The sequence below is a fragment of the Marmota monax genome, unplaced genomic scaffold, assembly GCF_021218885.2.
Source record: "Marmota monax isolate L192 unplaced genomic scaffold, Marmota_monax_Labrador192_F-V1.1 WCK01_AAM20220418_F8-fsc00252, whole genome shotgun sequence".
Taxonomy (NCBI): domain Eukaryota; kingdom Metazoa; phylum Chordata; class Mammalia; order Rodentia; family Sciuridae; genus Marmota; species Marmota monax.
Window position 1 is genome coordinate 364,161 of NW_026692478.1, and position 26,786 is coordinate 390,946.

The following is a 26,786-nucleotide window of genomic DNA, read 5'->3' on the forward strand; positions in this document are numbered from 1 at the left end:
CAAACAAAAAAGTCTAGATCTAGAAGGAAGATTTAGAGAAGGAACACTGACCAGTGATTAAGAACTTGAAAAGGAAGTCTAGGAAGAAAAGGAAGGGGTTTGTTCTGCCTGTTTCTATGAAGGAAATATGAGGAATTAAATATGATTTTAAGGAAAGCGTTCTCCAAGATATTGAGAACAACCAACAGTTCTCCATGTGGCAAGATCTAAACCTACTTAAAAAGCAAAAGGGATTTTGGCCAGAGCAGAATGAACAATTTTCTTGCCTTTCCCCAGATTTGCCGCATAAGTTTAAACTAAACCCTGAATTTAAGAGATTCCAAACCATGAGTTGATAGGGAAGGGGCAAGGATTGAACGACTCCAAAGACAGAAAGCACCACCCAGGTAACCAGAGCGACACCTAGTGGCGTCAAGTTTAATTACAACTATGACTATCTTTTCAGACCCTTTAAAATTGCAGCAGGGAAGTCGTCTCACAGTGTTATCATAATTTAGAGTTGCAAAAAAAATGCCAGAAATTATCTGTGCTTCCTTTGATGGTCTTAGGTGACCATGATCACTTGCAAAAGTCCTCATTACTGGAGAGTCTGACTTGGCTCACCCGCCTATGATGGCTTATTTTCATTCGTTCAGCAAACATCCAGGAGAGCCTCATGTGCCAGGTACTGACCTGGCCAGGGTAGGAAGATGAAAAGACCGCTAAGAGTTCACAGGCAGGAGAGGAGACAGATTAAACACAACTGCAGTGGGACTGCTGCCATCCTGAGGCTTTGGGGCAGAGCAGGAGCCATGGGCAAGGGCTACTAAGTGACTTGAGGAGATCAGAGAAGTTTTCAGACAAAAGGCTGAAATTTGGCAGAGACTGTAAGTGCAGAGTGGTCCTGGAAAGCATAGGTTGTTTGGGAAATAGTGGGTTCTGGATGCCTGCAGAATGTCCAAGGAGAAATATCTGTCAGGAGATTTGGAGTTCAGGAGGGAATTCTAGCTGGCTTTAGGAAGCAGCTGTCCAGGAACCAGATGGGAGTAAGGGTGTCTAAAGGCAGAGTGAAGTTGGAACATGAGAATCTCTAGGAAGATGTGTCAAAGAACACACTGCACTTGCCCCAGCAACTCAAGTTTTGGGCATATCCCCTAGGTCAACAAATCAATTTCTGGGAAAAGATAGGAACCAACTACAGCTTCAAAGTGCACACACAAAATACTATTCCCAGTTCCATGTGCCTCGGCCATATTTAAAACCCACTCTGTACCCTTTAATTCACCCAACAGAGGAAGGAAGTTTAGTTAGTTTTTTGTTGTGTTGTTGTTTTGGCTTGGTTTGGGGTTTGGGGTTTTCCCCTGCTGGGAGCTAGAAATTGAATATGGGGCCTTGAATGTGCTACATATGTGCTCTATCTGAGCTACGCCCCTCATCGCTGGCCATTGGGGAAGAATGAACTGGACATGATGGAGTCAGTTCCTCTTAAGAGCAAAGCATTCCCCTGGTCCATGCCATCCAGCCTGGAAGGAGGGGAGATCAGTCCGGGCCCAGTATAGCTTATGACTCTCTCCCTAAGCTAGAGCATCAACCAGCTTCCAGCAGTAGCAAGGATGTTTTTTACTTCTATCTACTAACAATTTGTCTTAATTTACAATTTGTTTAAAACCTGGGTGAGGAAGAATGGGGCTTCAATAGATTATCCTTATTCTGAGAAGGCCCCAGAGGTATATAGGAACCCCTGGGTAAAAGTGAATGTAATTAGCATAAGCTCCTCACACAAATATAACAACATATACTAAGAACCAGTGTGTAGAGTCGGGGAAGGTGAGGACAGAACCTGAATGCCGACATCTAAGTGAGAGAAAAGCGGGGGGATCTGTCCTCTGAAAAACTAGCAGAGGAAATAGAGTATCAAGCATCCAGAATGAGAGGCTACAGGTTTAAAGGGAATACGGACTGCATGTGTAGAAAACAGCAATCCTCACACATAGACACACATATGACAAAACAAGAGAGGCACAGAAATGGCTTCAGCTCTTTCTTAGATCTCTTTCTATCCAAGGTTCTAGAACCTGAGCCCTAGCCGAGTTCACAGTGATCTTCAAGAGCAGACATTTAGTAACCAAATGAAACTTTAAGACATTTATTGTCCTCTTCTGTCCCTGAACAGATACTGAGAGTATGACGTTAAATTAGCAATGGACTGAGACATATTCCTGGTAACTTGCAGAAGCAATTAATACTACTGGTTAACTTAATTTTTCATTACAAACTTAAATAAGAACCTCATGCCTATTAGTTTCTCAGAAGCAACACCAATACTTGATAACTTTCCAAAGGGTAGGAGGTAGGAACGAATGGCATTTCTTGTCTTGGCCAATGCCTCTGGACCCTGAGTGCTCAGCCTTGAAGTACTCATCACCTATTAGACACCCTGCCTGCTGTGCTACTCTAGGCACCTCTGCCTTTTTTTCAAATAATCGGTAGAGGTTTTTTTTTTTTTCTTTTTTCTATTACAGAAATAATAAATTCACTTTAGAAAACTGGAAATATAAAGTATAAAAAAAGTAAAATTACTTATAATTCTACCTTCCTGGGATAATGACTACAGGTATTTTGGAGCATTTTCTCCCATACTTGCATACAGATTTTTTTTAATAAAATTGAGATTAATCTTTTATTTTTTTTCTGTTTAACATTATACTGTGAAATGTCCTGTTTCCTTTAGAAAAATGGAATGTAATGGCAGACAAATATTCCATTTAATGAATATACCATCATTTATTTAACTATTGCCCTACTGGTCCACATTTGGTTATAAATTTTTTATCCTTACAAAGAACACTGCAGAGAGAAACCTTGCACATAAATCAGTGCATCTCTGATGATTTCCTCAAGGTAAATTCCTAGGAGTGAAGCCACTGAACCAAAGAGGCCACTGATGTTAAAATATATATTTATCGTGTTAGTTTTTGCTCCTGTGTGCCAAGCACGGGCTGTGGTGAGGGCCAAACAGACATGGCGGAGACAGAGCTGGGGTAGGGAGGAGGCAAGAAGGGTTGGGGAGCAGCACAGGTGAGCAGCAATGCCTGCATTTCCTGGGGGAGAAAAGGAAGCCATGAGAAACCACACGAACTATTCTGTTCTGGGAAACCTCTCTCATGGTGTTCTTTTCTGGATTTCTGGACTCCAAGATGTTTTCAGGATTAGATTGGCTCTTATAAAAAGGCCAGCATGATGCTTATACAAAAGCTTATATCCTTTTCTTTCTACTAGAACTTAATGTCTCTGTCAGTGATAAGGATTCTTAGCAGACAGTCCAACCAGCCATGACTCAATACAATTACTGAATAAAGGCTGAACTTATGTTTATATTTACATGACTGTATCATTAATACAAAATTTGGTTTCAGCTCTGCAATATCAATTACATCATTTAAAAGAAACAGCAGAAGGGAAAAAATACAAAAATATAGCAATCCCCTTCTCATCTATTCTAGGCCATAAACACAAACCATCTCAGGAGATAAATAACAAATAATTAAGGGTGATTCTCATCAGCAATTCCTTGCTCATATCCTTATGAGTTCCCATCCCCATCATTTCTATCTATTATCTTTAATCATACTAGACTGAAGAACTGCCCTTGGATAGCAAAGCTCTCAAACACACTATAGCTGGCTCCAATTTTGCCCAATAGCCACTAGCTACATGTTAATTAGATTGGGGTGTTAATGAGGCAGAACTAATTTATGGCTTACCCACCTTCCTGTTATATTTTATTACTTGTAATGAGGGTTCAACCCTAAAGATAATATTAGAAAAAATAAAATGATGTGATTGGTATTGTAGATATAAGTGATATCAAGTTATTACCCATTTACCCATAATTTGGGTAAAGGATATTGTCTAGTAAAGTTAAGACAGTTTTGGTGGTCTGAGGGGTAACTTGCACAAAAATTTTTCAAAAAGCAAACGTGTCTACTGACCAGGGGGGCAGCAGATCTCATGAAAATCAAAGATCAGTAGAGAAAAGGGCCACCACGCCTGGGATCCCAGCAGCTCGGGAAGCTAAGACAGGAGGATAGCGAGTTCAAAGCCAGCCTCAGCAACTCCACGAGGTCCCTCAGCAACTTAGTAAGAACCTGTCTCAAAACACAAAAAGGGCCGGGGATGTGGCTCAGTGGTTTAGTGCCCCTGGGTTCAATCCCTAGTACACACACACAAACACACACACAAAAAAAAAAAAAAAAAGAGAGAGAGAGAGAAAGAAAAAGGACCAGTGGGAGGGAGAAAGAGAGGGAAAGGGGAAATACTAGGAAGGGGAAATACTAGGAATGGTATCAGTCAAATTATACTATTACATTGTGAGCATGTACAAACACATAACAACAAATCCCACCATTATGTACAACTATAATACAATAAAAATATGGGGGGAAACCAGTATATTTTCTCCTACAAAAGTGATAAAGGGCTGGGGATGTGGTTTAGTGGTAGAACACTTGCCTGGCACATGTGAAGCCTTGGGTTCAATTTCCAATACCACAAAAACAAATAAATAAATAAACCTTGTAATAATTTCAAAGTCTGCTAACATTCAGTGTTTCTTGGGATGTAATAAAATAGGCACTTGAACACCATTAGTAGAAATATAAATAGGTACAAAATTTTTGAAAGGTCATTTTGTACTACCTACCACATGCCTATACCTTGACTTGACCATCTCATGGTTAGAAAACCCTTACCGAACTACACTGCCCAATAGCCACTAGCTATTTTAATTTAAATTAACTAAAATAAAATAAAATCAGAAGTTCATTTGCTGAGTTGCCCTTATTTCACCTTAAGTGCTCAAAAACCATTGGTATGTTGTGGACCATGCCCACTATATAGGGCAGTGCCGATGTAGATCACTTCATCATCACAGAAAATTCTACCAGGCAGTGCTGCTGTGCTTTGTTCACAAAAGTGAATGATAACATTCAATGTTACATTGGTTAAAAAGCGAAAAAAAAAAAAAAGTGTTGGGGGGAATAAATTATGTCACATTTACACTAAAGCATGCAAATAAAAAATATGAAGCAGACATGAACGAACAAAGCAGACTCTGGTACGATGTTAAATTTAAAAATATATTGCAGTCAATTGTAATTGGCATATGCCTGTAATCTCAGCAACTTAGGAAGCTGAGACAGGAGGACTGCAAGTCTGAAGTTAAAAAAAGAAAGAAAAAGGACTGGGGCTGTGGTTCTGTGGTAAAGCATCCCTGGGTTTAATGCCCAGTGCCACACCCTCCCCCCACCAAAAAAAGTATATTGCAAAACAAGATATGCATTTTTAACATTTTATGTATAGGTATTTATGAAATCTATATACAATAAAAAAATATCTACAAGGATATATATAAAAGTAATAGTGAAAAAAAAAGATTGGAAAAAGGAATGGGAATTGGTACTTTTATTTCTAAATAGTTTGAATTTATTACAACCAGCATATATTACTTGTATACTAAAAAAGAGAGAGACAGGGTAGCCACGCATAGTGGCATATGTTTATAATCCCAGCTGCCTGGGAGGCTGAGTCAAGAGGACTGAAAATTTTAGGTCAGCCTGGGCAACAAAGAGAGACCTGTCCCGAAAGAGGAAAAAAAAAAAAAAGAAGATAGATTTTTAAAAATAATATGATTTTAGAAAGCCCTGAAAATCTTAAAATCTACTCTGATAAGCAAAGAAGGAAGTACTCAGTGGTACTTCCTTCTTTGCTTATCAGTTTTCTAGATAAACTAATCAAAAATATTTTTCTGAAGCCCCAGAGGATACAGAGGTATCCTTTTACAGCTTTGGCGCTATTCTACCAGTATCACTTCCCATCCGATATTTCCCAAAATTGTACTCTTTTCTTTGCTCCATCTTTTCACCAAATCACACCCTCCCTCTTTATCAGGAGACTTATGAAACTACTATCATGACACTACCCTGTCACACCATAAGAGAAAGCAAGTACCTCAACAGATGTATTTCTCCCCAGAAGAACAAAACCTACCTTTTCATCCTTCAGCCCAAGCAATGAAAGTGTGAGGGTAATGAAAGTAGAAAGGATAGGCAACAGCGTTTTAGAAATACCACTTTGGATACATATCCCATCTATGAAAGTATTTTTGAAAAGACCACATCAAATACAAGAAAACCACCACTAGCAAATCAGATAAGCAATCGTGTTCCAAGTGTGATGGGTTTATTTTATTTTACTCTGATGCAAAACCAAAGATTCCACTATAGCACAGAGACCAATATATTAAAACATCATGAAAAAGTGGTATGGTACATGCAGGACGTGATGTACAAACTTGAGGATCAGGTCATTTCCTTTTACATGACACTACACTGTCGCTGAGGAACAAATTTAAATTAACACTGCAGAACTCAACTGAAATGTGGCACAAACATGACAACTTCCAGGCATGCCTTCAAGAACCTCCCTTAGGATGGACTTGCAATCTCTAGACTTCAGTGTGGGGAGATTTACAATTCTTTGGAAGAATAAAAAGTTCACACTTTTGAAATTTCACAGAAGAATTTTAAGGCCAAAACATAGTGGGTTCATTTCTCTTCACTTCCAAGAACAAATCTGATGCTTTACTCAAAACCACATTAAGCTTCCAGTTCAAATCCCAACCCAACCTTGTGCCCTCCTGCACTGAAGTTCTTTCCATCGATTAAAGCTGACAGGGTCAGTTTGACTCCTAGGAAGAAGAAAACACCACAGTCGGTTATTGCCAACATTACAATCAGATCTAAGTTTTCTAGAACTAATGGACAGTCAATTGCATGAATTATAAGCTGGGTATAAGCTGTACTAAATTGGAATAGGGTTATCCATTATCCTCTAATCTGACATGCGTAAAGCATGATCACAGCAAACTTTTATTTGGAGTTCAGGGTTACAAACAATGAGTGATCAACCGAACTAAAAAGCCAGAGTGACCAAATTATAATTAGAAATAAACTATTTCTATGTGAAAGTATTTGATCTGAAAGTACTTGATCAAATGTTATAAAATGGTCTGAAATCAACCTACAATGATTATAGGCTATCTTTCTTTTTCTTTAATAGATTTCTTTTAGTTGTAGGTGGACACAATACCTTTATTTATTTATTTTAATGTGGCGCTGAGGATTGAACCCAGTGCCTTGCACATGTTAGGCGAGCGCTCTACTGCTGAACCACAATCCCAGCCCTGTAGGATGTCTTTCTATAGATTATTCTTGTGGTTCCTTTTTCACCTTCTACCTGAACACCTCTGTTATTAATTCTTTTACATACCTGGTCGAAGGGTCTGAGTATAACCCAGTCCAATCAAGCTGGCATTGTTTACTTTAGCCTAAGATTAAGAGATGGAATAAAAACAGAAGACAATCAATTTCACAATATGTAGCCAATACAACCACTACTTCATGCATCAGGTTTCCAAAACTAAAAGCACTTTGGAGCCAAACTAGAATTAGTAAAACTGAAAATTGTATAAATAAAAAGATTAGCCTTTTAAGAAGTCAATAGGGCTGGGAGGAATAGTGGCAACTTTGAGAATGTGTGCTTAAAGGCCCTGAGCAAATTTCTTTTAATGCACAGTATATGCCTATGAACTGAATTCTTTGAAATGCTAGTTTACAACCTGACAGTGGTTATAACATGAACTCTGCTGACAGAAAATCAGATATGGGTTCAAATCTTGACACTGCCACAAACTGTGACTTTGACCTTTCTAGACCATTTTTCTCATTTATAAATCAGAGATAAAGATACACTACTCATCACATACAGTAGTGAGGATTAAATGAAATAGTATATGGAAAGCCTAAGCATTAAGTCCCTGAAATCTAAGAGTAGATTTACTATTATTAAGAACTACCAATAACAACAAGAATAGTAATCCTATCCCATGAGTTTACAGATAAGAAATTGCTAAGGCCAAAGAGATCAAACTACTTCAGAAGGTCAGACAATAGCCAAACAGAGGAAGAGCTAGGAGTAGAATCCATAATTCCTACCCCCAGGCACAATTATCTTTTTACTACACAATGAGCTATCTCATTAAAATTAATAAAGAATGCCCAAACTACAATCATATCACAACATTCAATTATAGTTGAGATGAAAACATAAGAGCAGATCCAAACTAGTAGCACATTCTTACAGATAGAGAAGTTCTACAATCCAGCTTATATTTAGCAGCAATGCCAAAACGGGTATTGTTGCTACCAGCTGTCCATGCAAGGTTTATTGACGTTTCAATCTTCTCATTAACTTTCTGGTAGATAGAACCTCCAAATTCAGTGCCATCATTCCTGTTTTCATAGCATAAGAAAAAGTCATAAATATTAGTTTGTACCATTCATTATTATGACATGGAAACAAATTCTAAGAGTATCTAAATATAGATTCCATTTTGCAACTAAAGATTTCTGCAAATTTCTAACATAAATGACCATTAAACAAGGAACTTAATCCAGCTGTGCAATTTATAATCACCTAACTAGAACACAATAACATTTGATTCATTTATTGCTCCATCACTGAGCTACATCTCTAGTCCTTTCTATTGTTTATTTTGAGAGAGGGTCTCCCTACATTGCTGAGGCTGGCCTCAAACTTGTGATCCTCCTCCTTAGACTACTTAGTTGCTGGGATTACAGATATTCGCCACCACACCCAGCTATAATGTAAGTTTCTTAGATTGATTCAATTATGCACAAAGGCAGGTAAATATGATCTTTGGGATGTTCATAAAATTTAGAAACTTCAAAGTAGAGTTCAATAAAGATTATGAAAATTTTAAAAAAGCAGAAATATGGGAAAGCCAAATCTGGATGTTATTTAAAACATAGCCCTAGAGTGAGAAAACATATCCCTAAGATATCGAGGGGGCACCAGAGAAGCACCTCAATTATAGATTTAAAGCATCACAGATGAGCTTTCATGTTTCCCATTTTACCAGTATCAATGCCTATCTATATCACTGTTTGACTCTGTTTAGCCATCATAAGTGAATAAGAGTATCTAGTGGAGAGCAATCTGTAATACTTCAAAAACACTTATCTTACCCTTTTATCTTCTTTTGGTACCAGGGATTGAACTCAGGGGCACTCAACCATTGAGCCACATCCCCAGCCCTATTTTGTATTTTATTTAGAGACAGGGTCTCACTGAGTTGCTTAGCACCTTGCTTTTGCTGAGGCTGGCTTTGAACTCATGATCCTCCTGTCTCAGCCTCCCAGGGCACTGGGATTACAGGTGTTTGCCACCATGCCTGGATCACCCTTTTCTTTTATGTCCTGGTACAGTACAATATTCAGTTGGCCAAGACTTAAAATACAAGTACAGATTCATTCAGCCAACAGAGTGCAGGCTACACAACTGAATCCCAGGACAGCTCTGAGGACTTCTATTACTTCTGAATGTAATAGGAGAAGCAGTTCTGACCAAGGATACCTGAAAACCTCCATAGAATTACTGAGGATGCTCCAATCAATATAGAAGAACAGAAGATGTTCTTAGTAATCCAAACAGACCAGTTTCCAGATATGGCCCAGATAGCATAGATAGCAGGGTAGCAGAGGAAGAAGCAGAACTCTCCAAAAGATTTTTTATACCCAGAGGATAACCCATGTTCTGGGTTGTCTCTTAAGTAGTGGTTCTCCTACAGTTTCTAGAGCTTAATAAAGCTTGGGGTAAAGGCTGAGAAGCCAGTAACTACCAGTAGTGCAGCAATATGCACTAAGTTCACTGGCCTCCTGACAGTGTTCTTCTGACAATGAAAACACAGCAAGGCTGGGTATCCTCCACGGCATATTACTATCACTTCTAATCTTCTCAATATACTAACTATCACCTTTTGGGGGGCAAATGCACTGGTACTAAAGAAGAATCAATTTATAAATACTCACACATGAGTGTGCAATTGGAAGTCTGCAGCCTTATAACCCAGGGCGAAATTATTCTGAGACAGTTTGGATTTAGCTGTGTCAAAACTCATCTGATAGCCAGCAAGCCAACCTTCAAAAGCCAATACAGCCCAGCCATAAATGGTTGGCCCAGAAAAATCTATATCAACATTACTGCCAACACTGAAACAATCCCGTTTATAGGAGGCCTTCAATTTCCCACTCTTCTTTCTGTAAAAAACAAATGAGAACAACATAAGTTTCAACTATTATGCAGGAATCTTTAGAGTTAAGACCGTCTCTCTCCCAAAGTAAATACTGTTTTGGTAGATGGAATAAGGATGGTAAAAATGTTTCAGATTTCTTAGCTCTACAAATGTAAGTTTACTAATATTAGAAATGTACACACTATTATTATCTATTCTTCCCTGCAAGTTCAAATAACAGGATATCTTCATGATTAATTTTATAAAGGCATAAATAAAACTATAAGGGGAAAGATTGGTCAACAGATTCTAAGTTATATGAGAAATATTAAACTTTGGCATTCTATTGCACAGTATGGTTACTATAGATAAAGATAATGTACTATATATAATTCAAAAAAGAAAAAAGGATTTGATGTTTTCACCATGAAATGATAAATGTTCAGAGGCGTTTATTATGACTTGAACATTACACAATGTATACAAATATCAAAACACCACACAATACCCATAAAACATGTAAAATGTCAATTAAAACTTTATTAAAAAAGGAATAAAATTTTTCAGTGCCAAATTAATACTGGAGATGTAGGTATACAGACATATGAGAACTAAATCTCTTTATAAGTTGGCAAATGCCACAAAAGTAACACCCAATACACATAATTAACTTATCATGGAAAGAAATGTATTATTTTGAAGAATAGTACTGAACAGACAAAATTAGTTCTTAATAATCCATGTCCTATTCCATTCAAATCTCTGATGAGAATATTAGTCCTAAAGGTAACTAAGCATGTAACAGGAAAGATACTAGTTACAACTGAGAAGAAATTCTACTTTCCATTTATGCAGCACCTTTGTCCTTCAGATAGCTGGGAACCAACTTAGAGGAAATAACACATCCACATTCTTTACAGAGTATGCTAAGAAATCAAGTCAGTAGCAAAACTATTCATTATGGTGTTTTAGAGTCCATAAATTATATTATCTTCTGAAGATTATTTGCTTCAGAAATTAACTTCTCAGAAGAATACCATACCCATCAATCTTTAGAACAGCTTAAGATATACCTATGGTCTTAGACCCTTCTAGCTCCCAAACTTTTTTCTACAATATGCCTCTCTGGAATAGATACATATATTTTTGTTCATCTGTTCAATTTTCAAATGAAAATGCTATCCTACTTCAAGGATCTTTCTTTATCTTTTTATACACAAGATCTCTAGTATTCTTAACAGGAGCCTCCTAATTTCTCTCTGCCTCTAAACTTTCATCGCAACTCCCTTCTAAACCTTTAAGGCTTCAAAAACAGTTCATAAAATAGGGTTTAGATAATTACCCTGTGTTCGGTACAAATATGGTATCAAGAGTCAGTTTCAACCCGTCAGCCAACTGAAAAACAAAGATTTTAAATGAACAATTAGTAATTTTTAATACTTTATTTGACTCAAAGAGCCAATTTTTAAGTTTCCTTTAACTTCCTCTTTAACAAAAATAGGAAGTCATTAAAGAAAGCCAGATATTAAATTATATAATAAATTACCTCCCATCCTTCCCTGTCCCCTTATTCCTCGTCCCTCACCCCTAGCCTTCCGCATGGTTCTCCCATCAAAAAACAGGTTATAAGCTGAGCCAACTGGGCAGGTACTTGTAGTCCCAGCTATTTCGGAGGCTGAGGCAGGAGGATCCCTTAAGCCCAGGAATTCAAAGCCAGCTCGGCCAACATCGTGAGACCCCATCTCAAAAAAGGAGGTTAAAATGTATAGGCCAAATCCTATTAAGGCAAATAACATAAATTATAGAACAAAACTAATAAATTCCAATACAACAAAATAATCTTGCTACATTCTCTTGAAGTTACTATAATGATATAACAAGTCAACTTAAATAATTTATTCAGCTGTAATCTGTTTATATGACAACGTGCATACAAATATACTTTTAAAAACAGTGCCCTGTACATAGTGGGCACTTGACAAATGTCTACTGATATTTCTCCTTGAAAATGTTAAAGAATTTTAGAAACATTTTTTTGTGGAGCCAATTTTACAATGATTACAAAACTAAACTACTGCAAATAGTTTATTCTACTCAGAAAAAGTTCAACTATATAACAAAATAATCAGAACTGATCAGAAAAGATGTTATGTAATAATCATAGGACTCACAAACAAAGCCTTATTTCTAGAAATGTAAGACATACCAAAAAAAAAAACATGCATAGAAAAAATACAGCTATTAGATATGGTGTAAGACCTCATTCAGATTATATTTGGGGTTTGTTCATCATTCAATCTTCAAGAGAAACTGAACCTACAAATAACTTCTAATGCTTTCTCTTACCTTATTCTCCAAAGAGATTTCTGTCCCAAGAGTATTATCTGTGTTCCATTTTTGGGTGAAGGTAAGTCCATAGTTACAGACCTTATATTTGGTCTCTAGGTTGCCCGACGCTTTCCCTGTATCAGTATAAGCATGACCCGAAGTAGAAAATTCCTGATAAACAAAAAGATAATTACTTTAAAATTATCTCATCCAAGAGAAAACATTAATTTCAGAAAGCAGAGTTCAATGCATCAGAAACTAATACAATTTACTTTTATACCAGTGCCCTAATTTATAGCAATCCTGCTTTCCTTCTGCTTTTCCTCTCTTAATATATATCTTAATTAATCATCTTTCTTTTTTGATATTTAATGTTCTATATACTCTTCCTAAATGGGCACCTTAAAGTCTCTCCTTCAAGCTGTGTGTGGGTGGCACACTCCTGTAATACCAGTGACTCAGGAGCCTGAGGCAGGAAGATTACAAGTTTGAAGCCATCCTCAGCAAACTCAGTGAGGCCCTACGCAACTTTTTGAAAAACCCTATCTCAAAATAAAAAAATAAAAAGAGATGGAGGTTTGGGCTGTAGCTCAGTTGCAGACTGCTTGCCTGGCATGTGTGAGGCACTGGGTTCGATCCTTAGTTCTGTATAAAAATAAACAAATAAAATAAAGTAATTATAATAAAAATTTTTTAAAAAGCTGGAGATGTAGCTCAGGGGTAAAGTACCCCTGGGTTTAAACCCTAGTGTCAAAATAAATAAATAAACAAGCAAACAATAAAAATAATTCTCTCCTTAAGAAATATATCTTTACTAAAAATAAATGCCAAAAGACAAAATTATTGAATCTTAAACATTTTACTTTCATGGTCTAAAAAACATCATCAGTTCTCTGTAATGCCTTTCAAACTACTAATTAAATCTAGAGGTCCTTAAAAAGCCCAAAGCACTACCCCTCCCCATTAATAGAATCAGTGCTTTGGTTTTTTGTTTGATTTTTGCAGCACTAGTAATCAAACCCAGGGCTTTGTGCATGGTTAGGCAAGCACTCTAACACTGAGCTAAACCCCCAGCCTATTACTTTTTCTAATGTATTTTTATTGTGGAAAAATACATTTAACATAAAATTTAGCATTTTAACAGTTTTCAAGTGTACAGCCTACACGTTAACGTGAAGTATTAAGTATGTTCACAATGTTGTGAAAACATTAACTGCTTTTGTCTACAACACTATCCGCAAAACTTTCAACATAAACAATTTCAATACTTGAAATTATCTACCTATTTTTCACAATAAAGTAGAATGCTACAATTTATCCCTCTTTCCTTCTTCTCCATCCTGTTACCTTATAAAGTTGCTTTCTACCAACAGCTACTATGAATGCCTTAAGTATATCCTCCTCCCAATTTAAGTATCCTTTCAGTCATATGACAATAAGCAATTAGAAATAGACCTCCTTCTAGGGGCATGCAAACAGTCAACACCTGTCACTGACAATCTACAACTGTCAAGAAAAAAACATTCTGATTGGTCCTGTTTGCAAGGAGCATTTCTGAAATGCTGCCAACCCTGACCAGTTCTGTTTCACTGCCTGCAATATGAATCCTCCCTTTAACAAAACCCTGCCCCCTAACTCGAGTTCCACAGGCAGATGAAACAACTGGGAAACTGTGATCTGTTTATCAGCACCACACAGAAAGCTTTCAAAGAGACTATCATGCTGCACATTTAGAGCAAGGCCTTAGAAAAAAAGCAATAAAATATTAGTCATGTTTAACAGTCCATGTAATTCTTTAATGTGACAATTGTTTTGTTTTAGTATTTTTACATTTTCATAAATTTGTCAAGCATAGCAAACACAGATATTAATTTTGGTGTTAGAAAAATTTTATGAATAAAATTAAAGTGATATAGTCTACATGTCTTCCTTCTTACTGTCAACTTTTCTTAGTTTGAAGCTCTGTCAAGAAACTAAACCTCTAGAGGTAAAAATCTCAGAGAAGACTAGATTGTTCTAAGTTGAACTCCATACCCACAACTGCTTCAGTCTAATTTCATACTTAGGTCAAATAAGTGAAAAATATATTTATAACATGCATATAACATCCACAGCTCTATATTACATGTTAGTAAGCAACAGAACAAAAATGTCACTGTTAAATAGATGCTGTATGATAAAAATATGCAGATACAATCTAAGAAACAGTGAATGAAATTTATCCTAAATTTCAAGTCCCAAGACCAAAAGCAACCATAAAAACAAATAAGCTTTTTTCCTTACCATCTGAATGAATATAATCACACCACAGCAGCATGAAAGGGGAGATAAAATTTAGTTGATAACATTCACAACACAAACATAACTTGCACAAATTCCAAAACCTACTCAAAACATGTATGATTTTTCTATTTTCACATAGCCATACATACAATATGCCAATATCAGTAGGGCAGGTGAATATGTATATTTATTTATGCTACAGAATCCCAGAAAAAGAATGACAGTGACAAACCAAAAATTATACAGAGTCCAACAGAAAATATACAGGAATTCCACACGCTTCTGTCCTTCTAATTAAATCTTTATTTCCAGAAATAAACTTTGCATGGGTTCAAATAAGTAAATACAAACAAAAGATGAAGCTCATGAGGAGAAATCAGAGAATGAAGTTAATAAAAAGTTAACCTATTTGCTGAGATTTCCTGAATAAAAACTTTGGTTAATGATGCTTTGAAAATATGTCAATACATCCTTTACTATATTCTTACTTCCAGGGGAAAAAAGGACAAGTTGGGGCTGGGGACATAGCTCAGTAGTATAATGCTTGTCTAGCATGAGACAATTGAATCCTCAAAACTGAATCCCCAGCACCACCAGGAAAAAAAAAAAAGAAAGGGAGAGAACAAGACTGGAAGTTAAGAACATCATCAGTTAAAAATTAAAGAATTAATTACTGATGTGCATACATGTAGAAATACTTTTATTTCTACATTTTGTTTTAACTAATCATGAAGAGACAGAAATTGAAATTAATTAAAAAACATACATGAACCCATTATAATGGCAATAAAGTTTTTGGTAATATATTTTCATGAATGCAAAGATATGATATGAGTCAAAAATACATATTCTCTATCTTCTAAGAGTATGATGGAGAATATTCTCATTATGACAAATACAAGTATCTCTGCCACATTCAATCTGATTGTCTATAGGTTTCACTGGCTGAGTTAGTGAAATCAAGAGCAGAACAAAACTGTAAGAAAGAGCACAGTTCCAAAAGTATGCCAATCCACTTAACTAGATTAATAATTATTTTTAAGCAAGTTCCTTTTAAGTTAATTATGCTACATCTATTCAAAATATAATAGCTACTCACCACTCCACTACAAGATTTGGTTCTCAGATCTATTTTGACCATGCCAAACCCTAGATACACAAACAAAAACAAAATATACAAAATGTGACACACCATTTTTTTTCACTCAGAAATTATGAAAATAGCACAGAATACTTTCCATATGGAAAATACATGGTATTCTCATTAGGTGAGTATTCCAGAAGAAACTGCATTACAATGAAATAAGTATAATTTTTAAGACCCTCAAAATGAATAAAGACATACTTTTAAAATATAAATTAAAGAACAAATGAATGAAAGGAATATTTTCTATTCTAAGAAACAAAATTACTGGAAAATACTATGCTAATATATATATATATATACAAGTTGAAATATACAATTAATATTATCAGGAAAAAATTAAATGTGCACAGCCAAAAATTTTAAAACCTAAAAATAAATGCTTTAAGGAACTCTATCTCTAAAGAATGAAGTCTAATAGCCTGTTAATAGCTATCCCCTTAAAGTTTGTAAAGTAAATTAATGTTGGCTTACCATTATTTTACTAACACATTATTGTACACACAGTAGCTATTCAACACTAACCCTTACTCAAACCTGGAGATTTATAATAGTATATCCTTACCATATCCCTTGTTGAAGACATCCTTGGCAGCCTTTCCTAGGTCACAGTAAGTTGGTGTGTTACACATATCTTATAAAGAAAGATGAGAACAAAGGAGTAATCATTTAGTATGTATTCACCTAAAGTTGTTCTACTCTTTCCTCCTGTGAGGCATAGTTTTTTTCTTCCTTTGCATCATTAATGTCAAAGTTAAGAAAAGGCATTCTGCTCCTTAAAAAAAGAGCTCTCCAGAACACTAGAAAATAAAAGGTTTTCTCATGAGAGTCAGAAGTTATCTTTCTGACTACATTTCAAAGAAAAGAAAGTTCTCACAGGCTGAAGGGGGGTGTTCTGTTAAATGATACTCTTCTAAAAACAAAACAAAACCTTCAAAACTTACTTCAGAAAAAGCTTTACTGGACTTTATATAGCCAATGAGCTGCGTACAGCCACAAGGTAAAATTTTTATGGAACTGTAACAATATATGTAACCAAAACCTTCAGAGTTGGGGCTAGGGATATAGTTCAGTGATGGCACACATGCTCAAAGTCCTGGGTTCAATCCCCAGCACCACACACACACAGGAAAAAATCCTCAGGATTAACATTTTGCTTCTCTGAAACAAGGCTTAAAAGAAGCCTTAAAATAAAAGCTACCATACTAATTGAAATGTATTCATCCAGAATATGGTCTTTTTCAAAGCTCTTCTTAAAGTTTATAATTTTATCATTAACTAAAATAGGATAAATTCTACCTTCAGTAATCTGTTTACCAAAGTTGATGTAAACTCTGCAGTTATAACTTTGAAAACCTAAGCTGCCTTGACTTTACATCTTGCCCCAACTTGTCCACTGCCAACATGACCTTCACATCAAATTCGCCATAGCTACCAACACAATTCCTTTGCCCTTTTTCTATAATGGAAGTTCTTTCCTGCAGCAGGTTCTGCTGTGTGCATCTCACAGACTCAAAAGCCATGTCTAATCAATTACAGAACCACTTTAACCAGTTCCATGAGCACACTTTTATTATACCAGAAAAATCCAGAGTTTCAGCTAGCACTTACAATTACTACACCTGAATCATCTAGGCATTCAAACTATTTATTTATGCATTATTTATATTTAGTCCAGCTATTTATATTTAGTCTAGCTCTTAATCTGAACTTCTGCTAAGTTTCTAATTATGCCATCATACTTGACCATCATACTTGAAGTGCTTCATGTACTACATTTTTTTAAGGAGGAACTTAAAAAACATTTTTTTAGTTATAGTTGGACACAATAGCTTTATTATTTGTTTATTTTTGTATGGTGCTGAGGATGGAACCCAGTGCCTCACACTGAATAGGCAAGTGCTCTACCACTGAACTACAGCCCCAGTCCTCATGCACTTCTTAACTGAGAATTCATTAAAGTTTGTTCCTTAATCTAAACCTGTAAATATAACAGACACTATGATATAAAGTTAAGAGGACAGAGTATTTTATATACATACATGCATAATTTCATGTACAATATATATAAAACCATATAGAAAGTTTAGAGGAATATAAGCTAGCAATGTAGCTCAGTGGTGGAATGCTAGCCTGGCATGCAGGAGGCCCCAAGTTCAATTCCCCCCCACCACCAAATTACAAAGCAAAGAGGAAAGAATGTAGTAAAGGTAAAAGAGTGGTATGGATATGTTGACTCAAACCAGAATAAAACTGTGCTCTAAGCTACAGAGTTTCATAGTTCACTTCCAGAGCAATTATTTTATAATTCAGTCCCTTATATTTCAATAATCAATTCAAGACTTTTACATATTCTCAATTCTAACTTCGTATTATGATCACAATCGATGTTAGTATTCATTCGTTGAAATTTTGCCAGAAGCCTGTATTTTGGGAGATAAGTATAGAAATGCAGGAATTATATATTCAAATAGAAATGTCTAAAGCTTTCAGTTTTTCTTAGTGACAAGAGAAAAGATACACTGAAATATTCACAAGCACCCATATATATTCCTCTAGGTACTAGTTATAATCTTTTTCATTTTGTTATTTTTCAAAAACAGTATCAGATAGTTTGCAAAAGTCAAGTAGCTGATTTAGTTTACTGATCTCAATTCTGCCTAATTTAATATTATTTTTCAGGTCCATGATTCTGACGGGAAATGCAATGCTGGTATGATCAAGCAAAAAGCAAGAAGTCAGGGAGATTTCCTGTTACTGGAGAGTAAAGCTATAACCACATATTTCTATTAGCTCTACAAAATGTATTTCGTAGACATGCACCGTGTACCGAGGTTGCATTAGACGCAGACTGGAATTTTTAAAAAGGCGTTAACTAGATAATATTGCTTTACACAACCACAAACTTGACAGTCAGTAGAGAGCCCTCTTTTGTTCCTCATTTCTGCTTTTTAAGTTGCACGGACAGCATCCTCCCTTCGGCCAGCAGTGTAAGACCCCGCTGGTCAACAATTCCAGAGAGAAAGGTGAGGGCGAGGGTGCGGGAGTTGTTTGGGGTTCAAGGACCCAACTTCCCTAGAAACCGACCTCCTTTCTAGCCTTACAAAGTCCTGTCCGCACGCGGGGTGGTAGGAAGGTCGCGGCTCGCTGCGGCTCCATCACCTGAGGCGGCCAAGGAGCAAGGTCCCTGGCAGGAGCCGGCGTCCCCTCTGCCCTCTGCGGCCTGCCCGGCCAGCGCCCCGTTAGACCGCTGTCTCCCTCCACCGCCCTCTGTTAGGCCCGCCTCCGTCGATCTCCCTTGGATCAAGTCCCCCCACTCTCCGGCCTTCCCAGGTCTTCCGGGTACGCGGCCTCAGCTCGCCTCACCTCCAACCTAAGGGCCTGTCTCGGCTCCGCCTGGGCAACGCTGAAGGTCTTCTTCAAACCAACGCCGTCCGCGCCTGCGCGGCCTCACTCCCCCCGCGGCGCCTGCGCGCCCCTGACGCCCCCGAGCGCGTTTACGCCGTGGTGTCTTGTCGCGCTCGCGCGCCTCGGGTCTGGGCGCTGAGAGGAGCCGCCCGGGTGGATGGGCACCAACTGTCCGACTTCTCGGGCGCGCGTGCGCAGGAGGGTCCAGCGCGCAGGTGGCTGGAGCGAGGGTTGACGTGGTGCCGCGGAGTCCAGGGCTCCTCGCTTTGTCCCTGTAGGGGCTCGTTCTCGCGAGAACGCCTGAAGGCACCTAGCTACAGTTCCCATGGAGGGGCGCGGGGAAGGCACGTAGAGATGGGGACCCTGCTGTATCCGCATGGATACTGCCGCGAGCACGACATCCATACTCATTCTCTGGTAGATGTCTAGCAGATCTTTTTGGGAATTTCATCTCAGAGTAACAAGAATGTCACCCTTGCGTCATCTTAAGGATGAGAAAACATAGGTCCCCAAAGGGTAAGTAGAAGTAGATTATAACTCAAGAGGGGGAGAGGAGATGGAGGAGGGAAAGCTCTTCAGAGGAGAATACCAAGTAATGAATGTGTAGGAGAGATTATATAAATATAAAACCAGCAATTTGGAACCACTGTAGTAGTAATTGATTCAGGCAAAAAAAAAAATCAATAGATGGTTGGGTAGGATATTGCTATGGTTTCAAAGAATCGCCCATAGACTGCTTACCAAGAGAAAAGGGTACCTTCACATCAAGAAATTCACCCTTAACTAAATAACCAAACTTAACTTCACCATGGATGGTAGAGAATGACGTTATGTGCCTGGCGATGTGTTGCAGAGAAGAACACAAAAGATAATTTTCTGGCCAAACTTGTGTAATTGTCCCTATTCATCAGGAAAGAATCAGACAAACCCAAAATGAGGGAACGTCTACTCAAAAAAAAAAAAAATCGGTTTCATGGTTTGGTTGGTTTGTTTGTTTTTGGAAGCTAGTGGGCTGTTCTGCATCAAAGGAGACAAAAGAAAGATATGACACTAAAAGCAATGTGTGATTCTAAGTGGACCCTGGATAAGAAATAGCTCTTGAAGAACATTATTAGTACAATTGGAGAAATTTGAATGCAGATTATATTAGTATTGTAACAATGTAAAATGTTTTGAGGATGATGTGTTTTGATTATGCAGAAGTGACCTTGTTTTTAGGAGATACATTCTGAAATATTTAAAAGTATATCTGCAACTAATTCTCAAATCGTTTAGAAAAAAAAGAAAAACCAAATGTGACAAAATGTTAACAATTGGTGAATCTAGATAGAAGATAGATAGATAGATAGATAGATTTTCCTGAAACTTTCCAGTAAGTTTTTAAATTTTTAAAATAAAAGGGAGAAAACAACATCATAAAGTCTGGATTTATCATTATACAATACAGGTTGATGCTTGAATCAATAGGCAAATACTGTTGCTTGTCTGCCATAAGGCATTTCAGTCAATGGGAGATAAGTAAATTAAATGCCCCTAAGGGACTCATAAGGTAAGACTTGGACAGATATCTGCTGAATAAGACAGAATGTGATAAATGTCATAAGAACAGAGCAGTATAACTTGGTAGCCTAAATAAAATGAACTTTGGAGTCAAAAGAGGCTGAATTTGTGTTCCAGCTCTGTCAACTCTGATCTTAGGCAAGCAACTTAGCTTCTCTATATCTGTTTCCACAGCAATGAAACAGAACTAAATGATATGTACCTCATGAAATTATAATGGATATTAAAGGTTGTATTCAGAGTTCATAATCTACCTGGCAGATGGAAAATGTTTAGTAGTTAATAACATGAAAATTAATATGCAATAGAAGTTTAAAAGCTGTACAAGTAAAACCCATATTTATTCATTTGCCTATTTGGCTCAGACCTGACCTTTGTCAAGTACAGCAGGCATTAGAAGAGCACTTTAGGAGTTTAGCAGCATTCTTTCCTTGTCTCCTGTTTTTCAAAGTTTTGTCTTCTGAAAGGACCTGACATGACCAGTCCTAGGTCATCCAGAGAGATCTGCTCTCTCTCCAACAAGTGAAGCAGGAAGGCAATAAAAGAAACCATTCCAGAAGACAACTGCTGCAGAAAGGCATCCTTCCTTTGCTCCCTGTCAAGTTAGCTAGATCGAGATTAAGAGTGACCATATCAACACTCTGGCCTTCACTACCTCAAAACTGCAGTTGGTTCTCACAAATCCTAGTAACATAATCTTCTGTACCTATGGAATTTTTATAGAATTTTAGAGTAGAAATGGACTTCAGACTCCTTCCTTTGAGAGACATGTGCTAAGTATTTACTGTGTACAGGGCATTGTGCTTAGAGGTAATATTTGAAGAAACTTCCCAAAGTGGCAGAGTCATCAGATTGAGAGGCCCAGAGAGATGGTATCACCCCATGAATGGGTTCACAGGATCCAGGTCACCTGCTCAGATCATCAAGATAACTTGCTGATCTGCTTATGTTGCCTTTTATAATGAAAAATCCATAAAGTTAGCATAGATATATTCTCAGAAATTTTAAAAAACAGCTGAGAACAGAAGTACTATTGTGAAGCTTTGATAGCTCAATGACTCTAAGGGTTAAGAATACTATATGATTCTAAAGCCAATGGTGTTAATTTTCCTTCTTTAAATAAAAAGGGCCCATGTGCTTCTTTTCAAGGACTCCAAAATTCTGATGAGACCTGAAGATCCCTTACCTACTGAACTGATGCTGATGGTATCTTTGAAGAGAAGAAGGCACCTTATAACAAGGAGGCAGCTGAGCACAGGAACACAGCAGTGCCAGCACCTATTTGAACCTGGGAGGAAACTGAAGACTTCTTGTAATGGTTGTAATGGACAAGAGGGGAATGGCTTCCACAGCAGAGGGAGAGCAGAATCAAAGACTTATTTCATAACCTTAGAGTCCACTCACCTCAAGGAAGTGATCATATGTTTATGCCCAGATTTATCATTAATTGCTTAAATAATTTAAAGTTGCAAAAAAATTTAAAAGACTCTAAATGGCTAACATTTAGAAGATTCATTAAATAAAGTATACTACATCTATATTCTGGGTTATGATTCAATCATGCCTGATAATATTTGATTATCCAGGAGAAAGCCTTGGCGGAAGGGGAAAAAAAAAAGGAGGAAACAAAGGTATAAACAAAGGTATATCTAGTATAATCAGTGTGTGTGTGTATGTGTGTGTGTGTGTGTGTTGTGATTTCATTTTAAGAAGAAGCAAGGGAGTGATAAACATCAGTGTCTACCTCCAATGGGGAAACAGTGGAACTTGGCAGAGGATGCTCACAGAGTAGATATGGGCACAAGTAATGACTAATTATGGAGCTGATGATAGATGAAACATTGCATATTAAATAAATGCTGCATGTATATATGTATATGTAACTGCATAGAAAAAAAAAGAAAATTGGGAAAATTTACCAAAGTCACACAGTAACTATTCTTGCTGAATCAGAGCATAAGTTATTTTAATTTTCTTCACCCTTTTCTGTATTTTCCAAAATTTCTAAAATTTGGAAATATGTATTTCTTTTATAATTAGAAAAGTTTGACTTACTTTCATAAGGTGTGGAAGTACCTAGATTTATGAGAAGGAGAGTGCTATTCCTTGGGGAATTTCCCCCAGAAATTGGGAAATGTTTCTGGAATCACACATACCTGGAATTTACATTAGGCTTTCTGATTGGCCCACTTTTGGCCACAAGAGGGAGCAAGAAGACAAGGTAAAAGTCAAGCTAAACCTAAAGGGCCAGTTTCCTATTGAGTCAAGACAAAAACCCTACCCTTCCTCTTACTCCCCCAAACCTGATCCAAGATCTTCTAGATTCTCATAGTTGTGAATCAGGATTGGATAGGGTGTCTGGGGACTTTATATCAAAGTTAGAGTCAAATTTGAGTGTCCAAAGGAGCTTCAAATGTTTATAAAGTTATGATAAAACCAGTTTTCAATGTACCACAGGTTAGGGTAGACCCTGGCTGACACAACCAAAGAGTTATTTAATCATAAGCACTTCCTAGTGAAGTATCATTTACCCAAAAGATCGGAAAAAAGATGACATTCCTACAGTTACATATAACCTAAGAACAACAACACAGTTCCCTGTGATTTTTTATTGAATATATATACCTATATTCCAATCGACTTGATAAGTTTGGGGATGGACTTCAGCTCATGAGCTATGTAATGTGGTATGGAGGGAAGAATACACTTTGGAACCAGAAAATGTTTAAATCCTAGGTCTGTAACTCATAAGCCATGTGACCTCGGGCAAATTGCTTGATCTCTCTGAACTCACAGTCTTCATTTTTAAAATGGAGATCCCCAGAAAAAACTCATGGTAAGATGGGGCCCACCCAGAGGGAGGTTTCAGCCACAGACAGCTTTCTTTGGCGAAAGTCCTAGGGAGACTTAGACCACACCTGAAAGCCTGGAACAGAGGAGCCATGATCATACCCAGTGACTCAGATATACCACAACACCAGGAAGATGGAATAATTAGGTGAAGACTCACCCTGAAGTGGGAGTGGTAATGGGGAGGGATATTAGAATCATGTAACACCCTCTAACACACAGGGAAATTAAAGGCACAAGCCTCTTTTCTCCAGTAGGGGATTCCAGAGCTCATGTTGTACATAGGTTATGGGTAACGTTAATCTTTTAAAGTTTGCTTTTTCAGATTTAGGACTCTAGCAGATTTGAAGTGTTCTAATACAATGGGGTTCACCGCTTACTTTTGAGAAAAAAATATAGACCCAGTTTGGTCTGCATCATGGCAGAACATATTTTGTCAATTGGGAAGAGGCTGCAGACCTGGAGGATCCCTCTTTGCTTACTCCTTCCATGAAAAAGTCTTCCTAGGGCTTGTGGACTACCTGGTAATGACAGCCTCTGCCCCCAAGTCACACACAGTGTTGCTGTGGAGCTTACGGTCCTTGCCCACCTCTACAACCCTTCTAGCCTTTCATGCACAAGACACCACTCCAGACTAGGTTCCTGGAGACAGTGAATCACAAGCCCACATAGAGGAGGCCACCATCCCAACATAGGCACCAAAGGGCACAAGGGACAGAACTAACCATCAGCTTACCATTCCCTTTAGGCTCAAAATGCCACCAGAACATCATCAAATTTGAGAGAATATTTGTATTGAAAAAAAATGGGAAACAATAAGTGGGGTTACAGGGATATAATGCAAAGAAAAATTAAGGAAATGAAGAGAATTGAGGCAAAAAAGGCTCAAATGATGGAAAAGCATACAGGAGATAACAGTAGAAATGGAAGATAATGAATTAAATGGAAAAAATTGGAAGAGAGCTCCGCTTAGTGGAGTAGTTTCTGTCCTCTTTCCAATGTGCACCTCCTGGCATAGTATTTGCTTTTAAGCCAATAAAGAGAATAAATCAAAGGGAACTCCAGGAAAATGCTTTGCTTTCTAAGTTGTTACTTCATATGGGAGAATTTCATAAAGTTGTAAGACTGAAAGAAGCCTCAAGAATTTGGCCCTGGGCTGGGGTTGTGGCTCAGTAGTAGAGTGCTCACCTAACATGATGAGGCACTGGGTTCAATCCTCAGCACCACATAAATCTAAAATAAAGGTATTGTGTCCAACCAAAATTTAAAAATAAATATTTTTAAAAAAGAATTTGGCCATGAACTACTCTTGAAATATAACTATAACTCGGAGTTTTTATAAAACACCAAAAATGTACATGCATACTCTGTGGAATACTGCTGGGACACACAGAGACTGATGCAGGATGCCACTCACAGAGTACAGAGCAGCATCGACCCAAGTCCACTCAAATGCACATCTGTCCTCCTCTCAAATCACCAACTCCTTCACTGAAAAAGTGAAGAGCAACGTTTGCCAACTACTATGTATTGAGACAGGGTCAGTTTCTTCTCTTGTCACTCCCATTGCAATTTGTGTAACATACGTCAGCTGGCTTGGCACAGAGAAGCAAGAGAGGGAAGGGTCCCCAGGACTAGGGTGAGGCATTCAGGATTTATGAAGTCACAAGAAATAGCATCAAATCCCGTTTTAAACAAAAAGATGGGCCAGGTGCAGTGGCACACACCTGTTATCCCAGCAGCTCAGGAGGCTCAGGCAGGAGGATTACAAGTTCAAAGCCAGCCTTAGCAATGGCAAGATGCTAAGCAACTCAGTGAGACCCTGTCTGTAAATAAAATACAAAACAGGGTTGGGAAAGTAGCTCAGTGGTTGAGTACCCTGAGTTCCACCCTTGGTACCCACCGTCCCAAAAAGTTGACAGAAACCATCTTTGAGGAAGCAATGTCTGGGGAGCCTGGTGCTATTCCCAGAGAGATGCCTGGTGTCGGGGGAGGAACCAAGGCCATTTATGCTAGAGAAGGAAGGTCCCTAACAATGCCATCTTGCACCATTTCCAAGGCAGTTACTTTTACAGAAAATATGGTAAGAACAGTGCCTTATGCAGCTGGGCAACATGGGGACAAGGCACACCCCATCCTAAACTCTTGGAAAACTGGTATGGGAGAGATCCCCAAATCAGGAAGAACTGAGGTTAAGAGGTGACATGACCTCTCAGATTCCCTGCTTTCCAGCCTATCCTGTGCAACCCCCACACTTTGTTGCAAGACACCTGACAAACTCTTGCTCCTCAGCATTTGTACATGGTTTGCTTTACCTCCTGACCCAGGTAGGTAAAAGGTAATGATTACATCAACTCTGTGATTATATCCTTCAGTCTTTGTCTGCTCCCAACATGCCCTTTCTCATCTCTGATTTTATTGAACATTTCCTGTGAGATTCTGCCAAAGATCTGCTTGTTTCAGTTACTTTGATTTTTCTTTTAAGAAAAGTAAAATTTATGGAAATCAAACTGGTTTTGACATTGAAACCATAACAAATAAAAGTTTCCATTCCGTGAATATAAATCATCAATTCTGACACTGTCTTTGACTTGAACCATAGCAGCTGTAATTTGGGAGAATACAGGTGTCAGCTGTCAGACGCAAGCCTGCAATTCTTATCTAGGTCAAGAGACACCCAGAGTGTGATCAGACATACAGTTCTAAAACCAGGACCTTTGGAAATTTCTTCTGGGCATATTTGTTTCCTCTAAGCTTACTCAATAATGCTCAATTTTGGTGTTTCATTGGTCCAGGTGTTCGCTACAAAACTAAGGATCAGTTTGAGATTTTCAATTAACCCATAATCCTTGCCAGGGGGCATCAAAATGGCAACATCTTGGCCAAAACTGCCCAGGAGTGCTTCCCTTGTTCTACAGTGAATGAAGTGGCTTTTTCAAAAAGACAGCTATGGTTCAAGATGCGGCCTACTGCTCAAGGGGTCCCTGTTGTGCTGTTGGTGTGGTTTGCATCCAGTGGAGTAACTCAGAAGCAGAGATGCCTTTTTAAGCAGAAACATTTTTTAAAGCTTTCATTTTCTTC

The 26,786-nt window shown here is 37.8% G+C and overlaps 1 protein-coding gene and 1 long non-coding RNA gene across 3 annotated transcripts; one reads left to right on the plus strand and one right to left on the minus strand.

Moving 5' to 3' along the window:
• Positions 1–6,202: 6,202 nt before the first annotated feature.
• On the minus strand, positions 6,203–19,389 carry Vdac3 (voltage dependent anion channel 3). Of its 2 annotated transcripts, none has more exons than XM_046443088.2 (9): positions 19,254–19,389; positions 16,453–16,521; positions 15,843–15,892; positions 12,479–12,631; positions 11,475–11,527; positions 9,930–10,157; positions 8,180–8,330; positions 7,309–7,366; positions 6,203–6,727 (listed from the first exon to the last, which is right to left on the minus strand). In XM_046443088.2, exons 2-9 carry the CDS (start codon positions 16,517–16,519, stop codon positions 6,636–6,638), a joined length of 852 nt encoding a protein of 283 aa, XP_046299044.1. In that variant the 5' UTR covers positions 16,520–16,521; positions 19,254–19,389; the 3' UTR covers positions 6,203–6,635. The 2 variants fall into 2 exon arrangements, with proteins under 2 accessions (XP_046299044.1, XP_058434882.1); XM_058578899.1 differs by lacking the exon at positions 19,254–19,389 and adding an exon at positions 18,975–19,132.
• Positions 19,390–19,533: 144 nt separating this feature from the next.
• On the plus strand, positions 19,534–22,393 carry LOC124091864 (uncharacterized). The gene is made up of 2 exons (XR_006851454.2): positions 19,534–19,811; positions 22,005–22,393. It is a non-coding gene; the product is annotated as an uncharacterized LOC124091864 (long non-coding RNA).
• The last annotated feature ends 4,393 nt before the right edge of the window (positions 22,394–26,786 follow it).

Excerpts from the sequence above, each read along its gene's own strand:
- Vdac3 (XM_046443088.2), bottom strand. The coding sequence starts at position 16,519 with ATGTGTAACACACCAACTTACTGTGACCTAGGAAAGGCTGCCAAGGAT. Across the intron at positions 10,158-11,474 it reads ATATTTGTACCGAACACAGG|AAAGAAGAGTGGGAAATTGA; the intron begins GTAATTATCTAA and ends TGTTTTTTACAG. Across the intron at positions 7,367-8,179 it reads ATTGTAGAACTTCTCTATCT|GCTAAAGTAAACAATGCCAG; the intron begins GTAAGAATGTGC and ends TCTTAATCTTAG.